The sequence below is a fragment of the Salmo trutta genome, unplaced genomic scaffold (genome assembly GCF_901001165.1).
Source record: "Salmo trutta unplaced genomic scaffold, fSalTru1.1, whole genome shotgun sequence".
NCBI classification, from domain to species: domain Eukaryota; kingdom Metazoa; phylum Chordata; class Actinopteri; order Salmoniformes; family Salmonidae; genus Salmo; species Salmo trutta.
Genome location: NW_021822710.1, coordinates 263271 through 279312, shown reverse-complemented (window position 1 = coordinate 279312; position 16042 = coordinate 263271). Strand labels below are relative to the sequence as shown.

General features: G+C 47.2%; 1 protein-coding gene across 1 annotated transcript in view; it reads left to right on the top strand.

Annotated features, from left to right (window-relative positions):
* LOC115183960 (low-density lipoprotein receptor class A domain-containing protein 4) overlaps positions 1 to 13873 on the top strand; it is a 36688-nt gene extending 22815 nt beyond the window's left edge. Inside the window, exons 2-4 of the mRNA XM_029744947.1 lie at positions 7156 to 7310; positions 11419 to 11469; positions 13201 to 13873. Coding sequence (XP_029600807.1) covers positions 7156 to 7310; positions 11419 to 11469; positions 13201 to 13731 — 737 coding nt within the window. The 3' untranslated portion in view covers positions 13732 to 13873. The remainder of the gene's footprint in view (positions 1 to 7155; positions 7311 to 11418; positions 11470 to 13200) is intronic.
* Positions 13874 to 16042: the final 2169 nt, after the last annotated feature.

Below are 16042 nucleotides of genomic sequence, written 5' to 3'. Positions count from 1 at the left end.
GTATTAGTATCAGTAGTAGTAGCGGTAGTATCAGTAGTAGTAGTAGTAGTAGTATCAGTAGTAGTAGTATCAGTAGTAATAGTAGTATTGGTATCAGTAGTAGTAGTATTAGTATCAGTAGTAGTATTAGTATCAGTAGTAGTATTAGTATCAGTAGTAGTAGTATTAGTATCAGTAGTATTAATAGTAGTAGTAGTAGTAGTATCAGTAGTATTAGTAGTTGTAGTATTAGTGGTATTAGTAGTATCAGTATTAGTATTAGTATCAGTCGTAGAAGTATTAGTATCAGTAGTAGTAGTATTAGTAGTAGTCCTCAGGAGAGAGAGGCAGTAGTAGTATTAGTATCAGTAGTAGTATTAATAGTAGTAGTAGTAGTATCGGTAGTATTAGTAGTTGTGGTATTAATAGTAGTAGTATTAGTATCAGTATTAGTAGTAGTATTAGTATCAGTAGTAGTAGTATTAGTAGTAGTCCTCAGGAGAGAGAGGCAGTAGTAGTATTAGTATCAGTAGTAGTAGTATTGATGTAGTAGTACTCGTCCTCAGGAGAGAGGCAGTAGTAGTAGTAGTAGTAGTAGTAGTAGTATTAGTATCAGTAGTAGTAGTATTGATGTAGTAGTACTAGTATTGATGTTGTAGTAGTATTGATTTAGTAGTAGTAATATTGATTTAGTAGTAGTAGTAGTATTTATGTAGTAGTAGTAGTAGTAGTAGTATTGATGTAGTAGTATTGATGTAGTAGTAGTATTGGTGTTTTAGTAGTATTAGTAGTAGTATTGATGTAGTAGTATTAATGTAGTAGTAGTAGTATTGATGGTGTAGTAGTATTAGTAGTATTAGTAGTAGTATTGATGTAGTATTGATGTAGTAGTTTTAGTAGTATTGATGTAGTAGTAGTAGTATTGATGTAGTAGTATTAGTAGTATTAATGTAGTAGTATTGATGTTGTAGTAGTAGTAGTATTGATGTGGTAGTAGTGGTATTGACATTGTAGTAGTAGTAGTATTGATGTTGTAGTAGTAGTATTAGTAGTAGTATTGATGTTGTAGTATTAGTAGTAGTAGTAGTAGTAGTTGTATTAGTAGTGGTAGTAGTATTGATGTAGTAGTGATGTAGTAGTAGTAGTAGTAGTATTGATGTAGTAGTATTGATGTAGTAGCATTATTAGTAGTATTATTATTAGTAGTAGTAGTAGTAGTGGTAGTATTAGTAGTAGTAGTATTATTATTATTATTATTAGTAGTAGTAGTAGTAGTAGCAGTAGTAGTATTATTAGTAGTATTAGTAGTAGTATTATTAGAAGTAGTATTATTATTAGTATTATTATTAGTGGTAGTAGTAGTATTATTAGTAGTTTTGGTCCTCAGGGGCCACCTGCTGCTGATGTTCCTGTCAACAAGGAACTTTACCCCCTAAACTGCTCATTGTCTGATTTCTGATTTCTGAATCTGATTTAAAGCGTAATTATGTTACTGTGGAATTGCTCTTAAGTATCTTACCATCAAATAAAAACCCTGCTAGCCGTCTGATGAGGCTGTTCAGCAACTCGGTTAAAGACTGCTTGGTTTAGCCTGGTGGTTTGGCAGTAAGACTGCTTGGTTTAGTCTGGTGGTTTGGCACAGTAAGACTGCTTGGTTTAGCCTGGTGGTTTGGCACAGTAAGACTGCTTGGTTTAGCCTGGTGGTTTGGCACAGTAAGACTGCTTGGTTTAGCCTGGTGGTTTAACCTGGTGGTTTGGCACAGTCAGACTACTTGGTTTAGCCTGGTGGTTTAACCTGGTGGTTTGGCACAGTCAGCCTGCTTGGTTTAGCCTGGTGGTTTGGCAGTAAGATTGCTTGGTTTAGTCTGGTGGTTTGACACAGTAAGCCTGCTTGGTTTAGCCTGGTGGTTTGGCACAGTAAGACTGCTTGGTTTAGCCCGGTGGTTTGGCACATTCAGACTGCTTGGTTTAGCCTGGTGGTTTGGCACAGTCAGACTACTTGGTTTAGCCTGGTGGTTTAACCTGGTGGTTTGGCACAGTCAGCCTGCTTGGTTTAGCCTGGTGGTTTGGCAGTAAGATTGCTTGGTTTAGTCTGGTGGTTTGACACAGTAAGCCTGCTTGGTTTAGCCTGGTGGTTTGGCACAGTAAGACTGCTTGGTTTAGCCCGGTGGTTTGGCACATTCAGACTGCTTGGTTTAGCCTGGTGGTTTGGCACAGTCAGACTGCTTGGTTTAGCCTGGTGGTTTGGCACAGTAAGACTGTTTGGTTTAGCTTGGTGGTTTGGCACAGTAAGACTGCTTGGTTTAGCCTGGTGGTTTGGCACGGTAGGACTGCCTGGTGGTTTGGCACAGTCAGACTGCTTGGTTTAGCCTGGTTGTTTGGCACAGTAAGACTGCTTGGTTTAGCCTGGTGGTTTGGCAGTCAGACTGCTTGTTTTAGCCTGGTGGTTTGACACAGTAAGACTGCTTGGTTTAGCCTGGTGGTTTGACACAGTAAGACTGCTTGGTTTAGCCCGGTGGTTTGGCACAGTCAGACTGCTTGGTTTAGCCTGGTGGTTTGGCACAGTCAGACTGCTTGGTTTAGCCTGGTGGTTTGACACAGTAAGACTGCTTGGTTTAGCCCGGTGGTTTGGCACAGTCAGACTGCTTGGTTTAGCCTGGTGGTTTGGCAGTCAGACTGCTTGTTTTAGCCTGGTTGTTTGGCACGGTAAGACTGCTTGGTTTAGCCTGGTGGTTTGGCAGTCAGACTGCTTGGTTTAGCCTGGTGGTTTGGCAGTAAGACTGCTTGGTAGTTTGGCACAGTAAGACTGCTTGGTTTAGCCTGGTGGTTTGGCACAGTAAGACTGCTTGGTTTAGCCTGGTGGTTTGGCACAGTAAGACTGCTTGGTGGTTTGGCACAGTAAGACTGTCTGGTGGTTTGGCAGTTTGACTGCTTGGTTTAGCCTGGTGGTTTGGTACAGTAAGACTGCCTGGTGGTTTGGCAGTAAGACTGCTTGGTTTAGCCTGGTGGTTTGGTACAGTAAGACTGCTTGGTGGTTTGGCACAGTAAGACTGTCTGGTGGTTTGGTAGTAAGACTGCTTGGTTTAGCCTGGTGGTTTGGCACAGTAAGACTGCTTGGTTTAGCCTGGTGGTTTGGCACGGTAAGACTGCCTGGTGGTTTGGCACAGTAAGACTGCTTGGTAGTTTGGCACAGTAAGACTGCTTGGTTTAGCCTGGTGGTTTGGCAGTCAGACTGCTTGGTTTAGCCTGGTGGTTTGGATGATACATGTTTACCACACAGTATAGTAACCATGATCAGACTGACTGTTAAATCGGATCAGTCTCTGGTTGTTATCAGAGTTCTGTCAGATGAATGTGTGTTAGAGAGGGAGAGACAGATCACCTTCCTCTGTTGCTGTCTATTAGAGACAGAGACAGATCAACTTCCTCTGTTGCTGTCTATTAGAGACAGAGACAGATCACCTTCCTCTGTTGCTGTCTATTAGATACAGAGACAGAGATCAAACAGGCCTCTGTTGTAGGGGATCATGTGAAGAGTAGAGGGTCAGTCTTATTTCATGTGAAGAGTAGAGGGTCAGTCTTATTTCATGAAGAGTAGAGGGTCAGTCTTAGTTCATGAAGGGTAGAGGGTCAGTCTTAGTTCATGAAGAGTAGAGGGTCAGTCTTAGTTCATGAAGAGTAGAGGGTCAGTCTTAGTTCATGAAGAGTAGAGGGTCAGTCTTAGTTCTTGTGAAGAGTAGAGGGTCAGTCTTAGTTCATGAAGGGTAGAGGGTCAGTCTTAGTTCATGTGAAGAGTAGAGGGTCAGTCTTAGTTCATGTGAAGAGAAGAGCGTCAGTCTTAGTTCATGAAGAGTAGAGGATCAGTCTTATTTCATGAAGAGAAGAGGGTCAGTCTTAGTTCATGAAGAGAAGGGGATCAGTCTTAGTTCTGGTCCTGTCTATAGTGTGGTCTTACCTCATCTCTAGAGGAAGGCTTCAGTAGAGTGGTCCTGTCTTGTGGTGGTCCTGTCTTGTGGTGGTCCTGTCTATAGTGGTCCTGTCTAGTATCCCTGTCTTACAGTGATCCTGTCTATTGTGGTCCTGTCTATAGTGGTCCTGTTTATAGTGGTCCTGTCTATAGTGGTCCTGTGTTGTAGTGGTCCTGTCTTATAGTGGTCCTGTCTTATAGTGGTCCTGTCTATAGTGGTCCTGTCTTGTAATGGTCCTGTCTATATTGGTCATATCTATAGTGGTCCTGTCTATTGTCACCTGTCTTGTAGTGGTCCTGTCTATAGTGGTCCTGTCTATAGTGGTCCTGTCTTGTAGTGGTCCTGTCTATGGTGATCGTGTCTATAGTGGTCCTGTCTAGTGCTCCTGTCTTATACTGGTCCTGTCTTGTGGTGGTCCTATTTATAGTGGTCTTGTCTATATTGGTCCTGTCTATAGTAGTCTTGTAGTGGTCCTGTCTTGTAGTGGTCCTGTTTTGTAGTGGTCCTGTCTCATAGTGGTCCTGTCTTGTATTGGTCCTGTCTATATTTGTCCTGTCTATAGTGTTCTTTAGTGGTCCTGTCTTGTAGTGGTCCTGTCTCCTAGTGGTCCTGTCTTGTATTGGTCTTGTCTATAGTGGTCTTTAGTGGTCCTGTCTTGTAGTGGTCCTATCTTGTAGTGGTCTTTAATGGTCATGTCTTGTAATGGTCCTGTCTATAGTGGTCCTGTCTATAGTGGTCTTTAGTGGTCCTGTCTATATTGGTCCTGTCTATAGTGGTCTATAGTGGTCCTGTCTATAGTTGTCCTGTCTATAGTGGTCCTGTCTATAGTGGTCTATAGTGGTCCTGTCTATATTGGTCCTGTCTATAGTGGTCTATAGTGGTCCTGTCTATAGTTGTCCTGTCTATAGTGGTCCTGTCTATAGTGGTCTTTAGTGGTCCTGTCTATAGTGGTCCTGTCTATAGTGGTCTTGTCTATAGTTGTTTTGTAGTGGTCCTGTCTATAGTGGTCTTTAGTGGTCCTGTCTATAGTGGTCCTGTCTATAGTGGTCCTGTCTATAGTGATCCTGTCTAGTAGTGGTCCTGTCTATAGTGGTCTTTAGTGGTCCTGTCTTTAGTGGTCCTGTCTATAGTGGTCCTGTCTATAGCATTGCTATCTATAGCGGTCCTGTCTATAGTGGTCCTGTCTATAGCATTGCTGTCTATAGCGGTCCTGTCTATAGCGGTCCTGTCTATAGTGGTCCTGTCTATAGCATTGCTGTCTATAGTGGTCCTGTCTATAGTGGTCCTGTCTATAGCATTGCTGTCTATAGCGGTCCTGTCTATAGTGGTCCTGTCTCCTAGTGGTCCTGTCTATAGCGGTCCTGTCTATAGTGGTCTTTAGTGGTCCTGTCTATAGTGGTCCTGTCTACAGTGGTCTTTAGCGGTCCTGTCTATAGCGGTCCTGTCTATAATGGTCTATAGTGGTCCTGTCTATAGTTGTCCTGTCTATAGTGTTCCTGTCTATAGTGGTCTTTAGTGGTCCTGTCTACAGTGGTCTTTAGTGGTCCTGTCTATAGTGGTCCTGTCTACAGTGGTCTATAGTGGTCCTGTCTATAGTGGTCCTGTCTATAGTGGTCCTGTCTATAGTGGTCCTGTTGTGTTCATGAGGATACCCAACATCTCTGTATCTATCTTCCTGTCTGCAGACTGAAGCTCTCTGAGTCTGTATCTATCTTCTTGTCTGTAGACTGAAGCTCTCTGTATCTGTATCTATCTTCCTGTCTGTAGACTGAAGCTCTCTGAGTCTGTATCTATCTTCCTGTCTGTGTGGCCTGCAGACTGAAGCTCTCTGAGTCTCTGGATGAGCTTCTCATGTTGACCTCTGCTTCCACCTGGTGGAGGAAAGGATAAATAACCCATCATCCCAAATATATGCTTTCATCCTTTATTTAACGAGGCAAGTCAGTTAAGAACAAATTCTTATTTATAATGACGGCCTACCGGGGAACAGGGGGTTAACTGCCTTGTTCAGGGGGCAGAACGACAGATTTGTACCTTGTCAGCTCGGGGGATTCAAACCAGCAACCTTTCGGTACCTGACAGACATTGACAGTGATGATTGATCAGCATGTTGTGTGTATTGTGGATGTTGAAACCTGTTGTCTTTCTCTCCGTGTCTCTCTCCGTGTCTCTCCTCCGTGTCTCTCCTCCGTGTCTCTCCGTGTCTCTCCTCCGTGTCTCTCCTCCGTGTCTCTCCGTGTCTCTCCGTTGTCTCTCCGTGTCTCTCCGTTGTCTCTCCGTGTCTCTCCGTTGTCTCTCCTTGCGTCTCCGTGTCTCTCCGTGTCTCTCTGTGTCTCTCCTTGCGTCTCCGTGTCTCTCCTTTGTGTCTCTCCTCCGTGTCTCTCCTCCGTGTCTCTCCTCCGTGTCTCTCCGTGTCTCTCCGTTGTCTCTCCGTGTGTCTCCGTGTCTCTCCTTCGTGTCTCTCCGTGCCTCTCCGTGCCTCTCCGTGCCTCTCCGTGTCTCTCATCCGTGTCTCTCATCCGTGTCTCTCCGTGTCTCTCCGTGCCTCTCCTTGTCTCTCCTCCGTGTCTCTCCGTATCTCTCTGTGTCTCTCCGTTGTCTCTCCGTGTCTCTCCGTGTCTCTCCGTGTCTCTCCGTGTCTCTCCTCCGTATCTCTCCGTGTCTCTCCTCCGTGTCTCTCCTCCGTGTCTCTCCTCCGTGTCTCTCCTCCGTGTCTCTCCGTGTCTCTCCGTGTGTCTCCGTGTCTCTCCTCCGTATCTCTCCGTGTCTCTCCTCCGTATCTCTCCGTGTCTCTCCTCCGTGTCTCTCTGTTGTCTCTCCGTTGTCTTTCCGTGTCTCTCCGTTGTCTCTCCGTTGTCTCTCCGTTGTCTCTCCGTTGTCTCTCCGTGTCTCTCCGTTGTCTCTCCGTGTCTCTCCGTGTCTCTCTCCGTGTCTCTCCGTGTCTCTCCGTTGTCTCTCCGTGTCTCTCCGTGTCTCTCTCCGTGTCTCTCCGTGCCTCTCCTTGCCTCTCCGTGTCTCTCCTCCGTGTCTCTCCTCCGTGTCTCTCCGTGTGTCTCTCCGTGTCTCTCCGTGTCTCTCCGTTGTCTCTCCGTGTCTCTCCGTGTCTCTCTCCGTGTCTCTCCGTGCCTCTCCTTGCCTCTCCGTCTCTCCTCCGTGTCTCTCCTCCGTGTCTCTCCTCCGTGTTTCTCCGTGTCTCTCTGTCCTCCAGCTGTACTGGAGTCAGCTCAGATCCTGGTCCTCCTGGTCCTGATGACCGTAATGCTGCTGCTGATTGGCTGTCTGTTCAACCACTACAAGCTGTCATCCTGCTCCTTTACAACCAGACAGAGACAGGCCCGGAGGCAAGCACAACACCTACAACAGGTCAGTACTCTCTCTCTGTGTGTGTGTGTGTGTGTGTGTGTGTATCTTAATAATGTCCGGAACGGAGCAAATGGAATGGCATCAAACCCCCTGGAAACCATGGAAACCATGTGTTTGATGTGCCTGATTCCATTCCACCTATTCCGCTCCAGTCATTACAACCAGCCCTGTCCTGCCCAATTAAGCTGCCATCAACCTCCTGTGAACTGTGTGTGTCCTGTCTAGACGGCTGCCCCTGTTCACCTGTCTAGACGGCTGCCCCTGTTCACCTGTCTAGACGGCTGACCCTGTTCACCTGTCTAGACGGCTGACCCTGTTCACCTGTCTAGACGGCTGACCCTGTTCACCTGTCTAGACGGCTGACCCTGTTCACCTGTCTAGACGGCTGCCCCTGTTCACCTGTCTAGACGGCTGACCCTGTTCACCTGTCTAGACGGCTGCCCCTGTTCACCTGTCTAGACGGCTGCCCCTGTTCACCTGTCTAGACGGCTGCCCCTGTTCACCTGTCTAGACGGCTGCCCCTGTTCACCTGTCTAGACGGCTGACCCTGTTCACCTGTTCACCTGTCTAGTCAGCTGACCCTGTTTACCTGTCTAGACGGCTGACCCTGTTCACCTGTCTAGACGGCTGCCCCTGTTCACCTGTCTAGACGGCTGCCCCTGTTCACCTGTCTAGACGGCTGACCCTGTTCACCTGTCTAGACGGCTGACCCTGTTCACCTGTCTAGACGGCTGACCCTTCACCTGTCTAGACGGCTGACCCTGTTCACCTGTCTAGACGGCTGACCCTGTTCACTGTCTAGACGGCTGACCCTGTTCACCTGTCTAGACGGCTGACCCTGTTCACCTGTCTAGACGGCTGACCCTGTTCACCTGTCTAGACGGCTGACCCTGTTCACCTGTCTAGACGGCTGACCCTGTTCACCTGTCTAGACGGCTGACCCTGTTCACCTGTCTAGACAGCTGCCCCTGTTCACCTGTCACCTGTCTAGACAGCTGACCCTGTTCACCTGTCTAGACGGTTGACCCTGTTCACCTGTTCACCTGTCTAGTCGGCTGACCCTGTTTACCTGTCTAGACGGCTGACCCTGTTCACCTGTCTAGACGGCTGACCCTGTTCACCTGTCTAGACGGCTGCCCCTGTTCACCTGTCTAGACGGCTGACCCTGTTCACCTGTCTAGACGGCTGACCCTGTTCACCTGTCTAGACGGCTGACCCTGTTCACCTGTCTAGACGGCTGACCCTGTTCACCTGTCTAGACAGCTGCCCCTGTTCACCTGTCACCTGTCTAGACAGCTGACCCTGTTCACCTGTCACCTGTCTAGACAGCTGACCCTGTTCACCTGTCTAGACGGCTGCCCCTGTTCACCTGTCTAGACGGCTGCCCCTGTACACCTGTCACCTGTCTAGACAGCTGCCCCTGTTCACCTGTCACCTGTCTAGACAGCTGCCCCTGTTCACCTGTCACCTGTCTAGACAGCTGCCCCTGTTCACCTGTCTAGACAGCTGCCCCTGTTCACCTGTCTAGACGGCTGACCCTGTTCACCTGTCTAGACGGCTGACCCTGTTCACCTGTCTAGACGGCTGACCCTGTTCACCTGTCTAGACGGCTGCCCCTGTTCACCTGTCTAGACGGCTGCCCCTGTTCACCTGTCTAGACGGCTGACTCTGTTCACCTGTCTAGACAGCTGACTCTGTTCACCTGTCTAGACAGCTGACTCTGTTCACCTGTCTAGACAGCTGACTCTGTTCACCTGTCTAGACGGCTGCCCCTGTTCACCTGTCTAGACAGCTGCCCCTGTTCACCTGTTCACCTGTCTAGACGGCTGCCCCTGTTCACCTGTCTAGACGGCTGCCCCTGTTCACCTGTCTAGACGGCTGCCCCTGTACACCTGTCACCTGTCTAGACAGCTGCCCCTGTTCACCTGTCACCTGTCTAGACAGCTGCCCCTGTTCACCTGTATAGACAGCTGCCCCTGTTCACCTGTCACCTGTCTAGACAGCTGCCCCTGTTCACCTGTCTAGACGGCTGACCCTGTTCACCTGTCTAGACGGCTGACCCTGTTCACCTGTCTAGACGGCTGACCCTGTTCAACTGTCTAGACGGCTGACCCTGTTCACCTGTCTAGACAGCTGACCCTGTTCACCTGTCACCTGTCTAGACAGCTGACCCCGTTCACCTGTCACCTGTCTAGACAGCTGCCCCTGTTCACCTGTCACCTGTCTAGACAGCTGCCCCTGTTCACCTGTCTAGACAGCTGCCCCTGTTCACCTGTCTAGTCAGCTGACCCTGTTCACCTGTCTAGACGGCAGCCCCTGTTCACCTGTCTAGACGGCTGACCCTGTTCACCTGTCTAGACGGCTGCCCCTGTTCACCTGTCTAGACAGCTGACTCTGTTCACCTGTCTAGACAGCTGACTCTGTTCACCTGTCTAGACAGCTGACTCTGTTCACCTGTCTAGACAGCTGACTCTGTTCACCTGTCTAGACGGCTGACTCTGTTCACCTGTCTAGACGGCTGCCCCTGTTCACCTGTCTAGACGGCTGACTCTGTTCACCTGTCTAGACAGCTGACTCTGTTCACCTGTCTAGACAGCTGCCCCTGTACACCTGTCACCTGTCTAGACAGCTGCCCCTGTTCACCTGTCTAGACGGCTGACCCTGTTCACCTGTCTAGACGGCTGACCCTGTTCACCTGTCTAGACGGCTGACCCTGTTCACCTGTCTAGACGGCTGACCCTGTTCAACTGTCTAGACGGCTGACCCTGTTCACCTGTCTAGACAGCTGACCCTGTTCACCTGTCACCTGTCTAGACAGCTGACCCCGTTCACCTGTCACCTGTCTAGACAGCTGCCCCTGTTCACCTGTCACCTGTCTAGACAGCTGCCCCTGTTCACCTGTCTAGACAGCTGCCCCTGTTCACCTGTCTAGTCAGCTGACCCTGTTCACCTGTCTAGACGGCAGCCCCTGTTCACCTGTCTAGACGGCTGACCCTGTTCACCTGTCTAGACGGCTGCCCCTGTTCACCTGTCTAGACAGCTGACTCTGTTCACCTGTCTAGACAGCTGACTCTGTTCACCTGTCTAGACAGCTGACTCTGTTCACCTGTCTAGACAGCTGACTCTGTTCACCTGTCTAGACAGCTGACTCTGTTCACCTGTCTAGACGGCTGCCCCTGTTCACCTGTCTAGACGGCTGACTCTGTTCACCTGTCTAGACAGCTGACTCTGTTCACCTGTCTAGACAGCTGCCCCTGTACACCTGTCACCTGTCTAGACAGCTGCCCCTGTTCACCTGTCACCTGTCTAGACAGCTGCCCCTGTTCACCTGTCTAGACAGCTGACCCTGTTCACCTGTCTAGACAGCTGACCCTGTTCACCTGTCTAGACAGCTGACCCTGTTCACCTGTCTAGACAGCTGACCCTGTTCACCTGTACACCTGTCTAGACAGCTGCCCCTGTTCACCTGTCTAGACGGCTGCCCCTGTTCACCTGTCTAGACAGCTGACCTTGTTCACCTGTCTAGACAGCTGACCCTGTTCACCTGTCTAGACGGCTGACCCTGTTCACCTGTTCACCTGTCTAGTCAGCTGACCCTGTTTACCTGTCTAGACCGCTGACCCTGTTTACCTGTCTAGACCGCTGACCCTGTTCAACTGTCTAGACGGCTGACCCTGTTCACCTGTCTAGACGGCTGACCCTGTTCACCTGTCTAGACGGCTGCCCCTGTACACCTGTCTAGACAGCTGACCCTGTTCACCTGTCTAGACAGCTGACCCTGTTCACCTGTCTAGACGGCTGACCCTGTTCACCTGTTCACCTGTCTAGTCAGCTGACCCTGTTTACCTGTCTAGACGGCTGACCCTGTTCACCTGTCTAGACGGCTGACCCTGTTCACCTGTCTAGACGGCTGACCCTGTTCACCTGTTTACCTGTCTAGTCAGCTGACCCTGTTTACCTGTCTAGACAGCTGAACCTGTTCACCAGATTGGAGCTGGTTCTTGTTCTAACACGTCTTCTTGAGTCAAGCAGACCGATATTCGATGGCCATTATGTTAATGATTTCCTCCACAGGTTAAATGTTCAGACTGTCTCTTTCTGTCATCAGGATGTGTGTCTCTGGCCGTCGGACAGCGGCTCTCGACAAGGTGCCTCCGAGGTAAAAACCCAGGAAGTGTGTGTGTGTGTGTGTGTGTGTGTGTGTGTGTGTGCCGGCGCAGCAAGACAGGTCTACTTGGCAGTCACTGACATCAGTCTGTCTGATGTGATGGGGACATGACTGTCCATTATCCATATACACAGTCCCTGAGTCACTGACATCAGCCTGAAATAGAACAAGATTAATTTAGTAATGGACCCCACTGGATCCAATCTGTTTAGTAATGGACCCCCACTGGATCCAATCTGTTTAGTAATGGACCCCCACTGGATCCAATCTGTTTAGTAATGGACCCCCACTGGATCCAATCTGTTTAGTAATGGACCCCACTGGATCCAATCTGTTTAGTAATGGACCCCACTGGATCCAATCTGTTTAGTAATGGACCCCCACTGGATCCAATCTGTTTAGTAATGGACCCCCACTGGATCCAATCTGTTTAGTAATGGACCCCCACTGGATCCAATCTGTTTAGTAATGGACCCCACTGGATCCAATCTGTTTAGTAATGGACCCCACTGGATCCAATCTGTTTAGTAATGGACCCCACTGGATCCAATCTGTTTAGTAATGGACCCCACTGGATCCAATCTGTTTAGTAATGGACCCCACTGGATCCAATCTGTTTAGTAATGGATCCCACTGGATCCAATCTGTTTAGTAATGGACCCCACTGGATCCAATCTGTTTAGTAATGGACCCCACTGGATCCAATCTGTTTAGTAATGGACCCCACTGGATCCAATCTGTTTAGTAATGGACCCCACTGGATCCAATCTGTTTAGTAATGGACCCCCACTGGATCCAATCTGTTTAGTAATGGACCCCACTGGATCCAATCTGTTTAGTAATGGACCCCCACTGGATCCAATCTGTTTAGTAATGGACCCCACTGGATCCAATCTGTTTAGTAATGGACCTCACTGGATCCAATCTGTTTACTAATGGACCCCACTGGATCCAATCTGTTTAGTAATGAACCCCACTGGATCCAATCTGTTTAGTAATGGACCCCCACTGGATCCAATCTGTTTAGTAATGGACCCCACTGGATCCAATCTGTTTAGTAATGGACCCCACTGGATCCAATCTGTTTAGTAATGGACCCCACTGGATCCAATCTGTTTAGTATTGGACCCCACTGGATCCAATCTGTTTAGTAATGGACCCCCACTGGATCCAATCTGTTTAGTAATGGACCCCCACTGGATCCAATCTGTTTAGTAATGGACCCCCACTGGAGCCAATCTGTCCCTCTGTCTATCTGTCTGTGTCTATAGGACTAGGTGCTGTATCTATCTAACCCTCTATCTATCTAACCCTCTATCTATCTCTGTGTTTAGGTGGTGTATCTATCTAACCCTCTATCTATCTAACCCTCTATCTATCTAACCCTCTATCTATCTCTGTGTTTAGGTGGTGTATCTATCTAACCCTCTATCTATCTAACCCTCTATCTATCTAACCCTCTATCTATCATCTGTGTTTAGGTGGTGTATCTATCTAACCCTCTATCTATCTAACCCTCTATCTATCCTCTGTGTTTAGGTGGTGTATCTATCTAACCCTCTATCTATCCTCTGTGTTTAGGTGGTGTATCTATCTAACCCTCTATCTATCCTCTGTGTCTAGGTGCTGTATCTATCTAACCCTCTATCTATCTCTGTGTTTAGGTGGTGTATCTATCTAACCCTCTATCTATCTAACCCTCTATCTATCCTTTGTGTCTAGGTGCTGTATGTGCCCCAGACCAGGGAGAGGTTCACAGCCTCGTCCTTTATGTACAGGGAGCGTTTCAGTCGCTTCCAGCCCACCTGCCCCTACCTGACCGGCGACCTCCATCTTCCTCCCACCATCTCCCTGTCTGACGGAGAGGAGCCCCCGCCCTACCAGGGTCCCTGTACCTTACAGCTGAGGGACCCAGAGCAGCAGTTAGAGTTGAACAGAGAGTCGGTCAGGGCCCCTCCCAACAGAACCATCTTTCACAGTAACGTGATAGACGTGCACAGTGGAGGGGCTGGAGGGCCGAGGCCACCCAGCAGTAACTCTGGTATCAGCGTAGCCAATCGCAGCAGCCACGGACGCATGGAACGCCCGCCTCCGGCATATTGCGAGGTGATTGGTCAGCACTACACTGGCTTCTTTCACCACCCGCACAGCAATAACACACTCGGGACCTGGACCGGGGGCGGGACCAGTCTGCAGGGCCAATCAGAAAGCACAATACCTGCCAAGGGCAGGAAAGGGGAGGAGCTGAGGTGAGATGGAGGAGGGACTACGCTGTCTGAGACTCCTCCCCCCTGTAAAGGCCAATCTCTCTATGGACCGACACTCCCAGGATGCACAACTAAACACAACATTATCAACCTGCTACAACTAAAAACAACATTATCAACCTGCACAACTAAACACAACATTATCAACCTGCCACAACTAAACACAACATTATCAACCAGTACAACTGAACAAAACATTACCAACCTGCTACAACTAAAAACAACATTATTAACCTGCTAAAACATTATCAACCTGCGACAACTAAACACATTACCAACCTGCTACAACTAAACACAACATTATCAACCTGCTACAGCTAAACACAACATTATCAACCAGTACAACTAAACACAACATTACCAACCAGTAAAACTAAACACAACATTACCAACCTGCTACAACTCAACACAACATTACCAACCTGCTACAACTCAACACAACATTACCAACCTGCTACAACTAAACACAACATTACCAACCTGCTACAACTAAACACAACATTACCAACCTGCTACAACTAAACACAACATTATCAACCTGCTACAACTAAACACAACATTACCAACCTGCTACAACTAAACACAACATTATCAACCTGCTACAACTAAACACAACATTATCAACCTGCTACAACTAAATACAACATTATCAACCTGCTACAACTAAACACAACATTACCAACCTGCTACAACTCAACACAACATTATCAACCTGCTACAACTAAACACAACATTACCAACCTCCTACAACTAAACACAACATTACCAACCTGCTACAACTCAACACAACATTACCAGCCTGCTACGACTAAACACAACATTACCAACCTGCTACAACTAAACACATTACCAACCTGCTACAACTAAACACAACATTACCAACCTGCTACAACTAAACACAACATTACCAAACTGCTACAACTAAACACAACATTATCAACCTGCTACAACTAAACACAACATTACTAACCTGCAACAACTAAACACAACATTACCAACCTGCTACAACATTACCAACCTGCTACAACTAAACACAACATTATCAACCTGCTACAACTAAACACAACATTACCAAACTGCTACAACTAAACACAACATTATCAACCTGCTACAACTAAACACAACATTATCAACCTGCTACAACTAAACACAACATTACCAACCTTCTACAACTCAACACAACATTACCAACCTGTTACAACTAAACACAACATTACCAACCTGCTACAACTGAACACAACATTACCAACCTGCTACAACTAAACACATTACCAACCTGCTACAACTAAACACAACATTACCAACCTGCTACAACTAAACACAACATTATCAACCTGTTACAACTAAACACAACATTATCAACCTGCTACAACTAAACACAACATTATCAACCTGCTACAACTAAATACAACATTATCAACCTGCTACAACTAAACACAACATTACCAACCTGCTACAACTAAACACAACATTACTAACCTGCTACAACTAAACACAACATTACCAACCTGCTACAACTAAACACAACATTATCAACCTGCTACAACGAAACACAACATTACCAAGCTGCTACAACTCAACATTACCAACCTGCTACAACTAAACACAACATTATAAACCTGCTACAACTAAACACAACATTATCAACCTGCTACAACTAAACACAACATTACCAACCTACTACAACTAAACACAACATTACCAACCTGCTACAACTAAACACAACATTATCAACCTGCTACAACTAAACACAACATTATCAACCTGCTACAACTAAACACAACATTATCAACCTGCTACAACTAAACACAACATTACCAACCTGCTACAACGAAACACAACATTACCAAGCTGCTACAACTCAACTCAACATTACCAACCTGCTACAACTAAACACAACATTATAAACCTGCTACAACTAAACACAACATTACCAACCTGCTACAAGTAAACACAACATTATCAACCTGCTACAACTAAACACAACATTTCCAACCTGCTACAACTAAACACAACATTACCAACCTGCTACAACTAAACACAACATTATCAACCTGCTACAACTAAACACAACATTATCAACCTGCTACAACTAAACACAACATTACCAACCTGCTACAAGTAAACACAACATTATCAACCTGCTACAACTAAACACATTACCAACTTGCTACAACTAAACAATACATTACCAACCTGCTACAACTAAACACAACATTACCAACCTGCTACAAGTAAACACAACATTATCAACCTGCTACAACTAAACACATTACCAACCTGCTACGACTAAACAC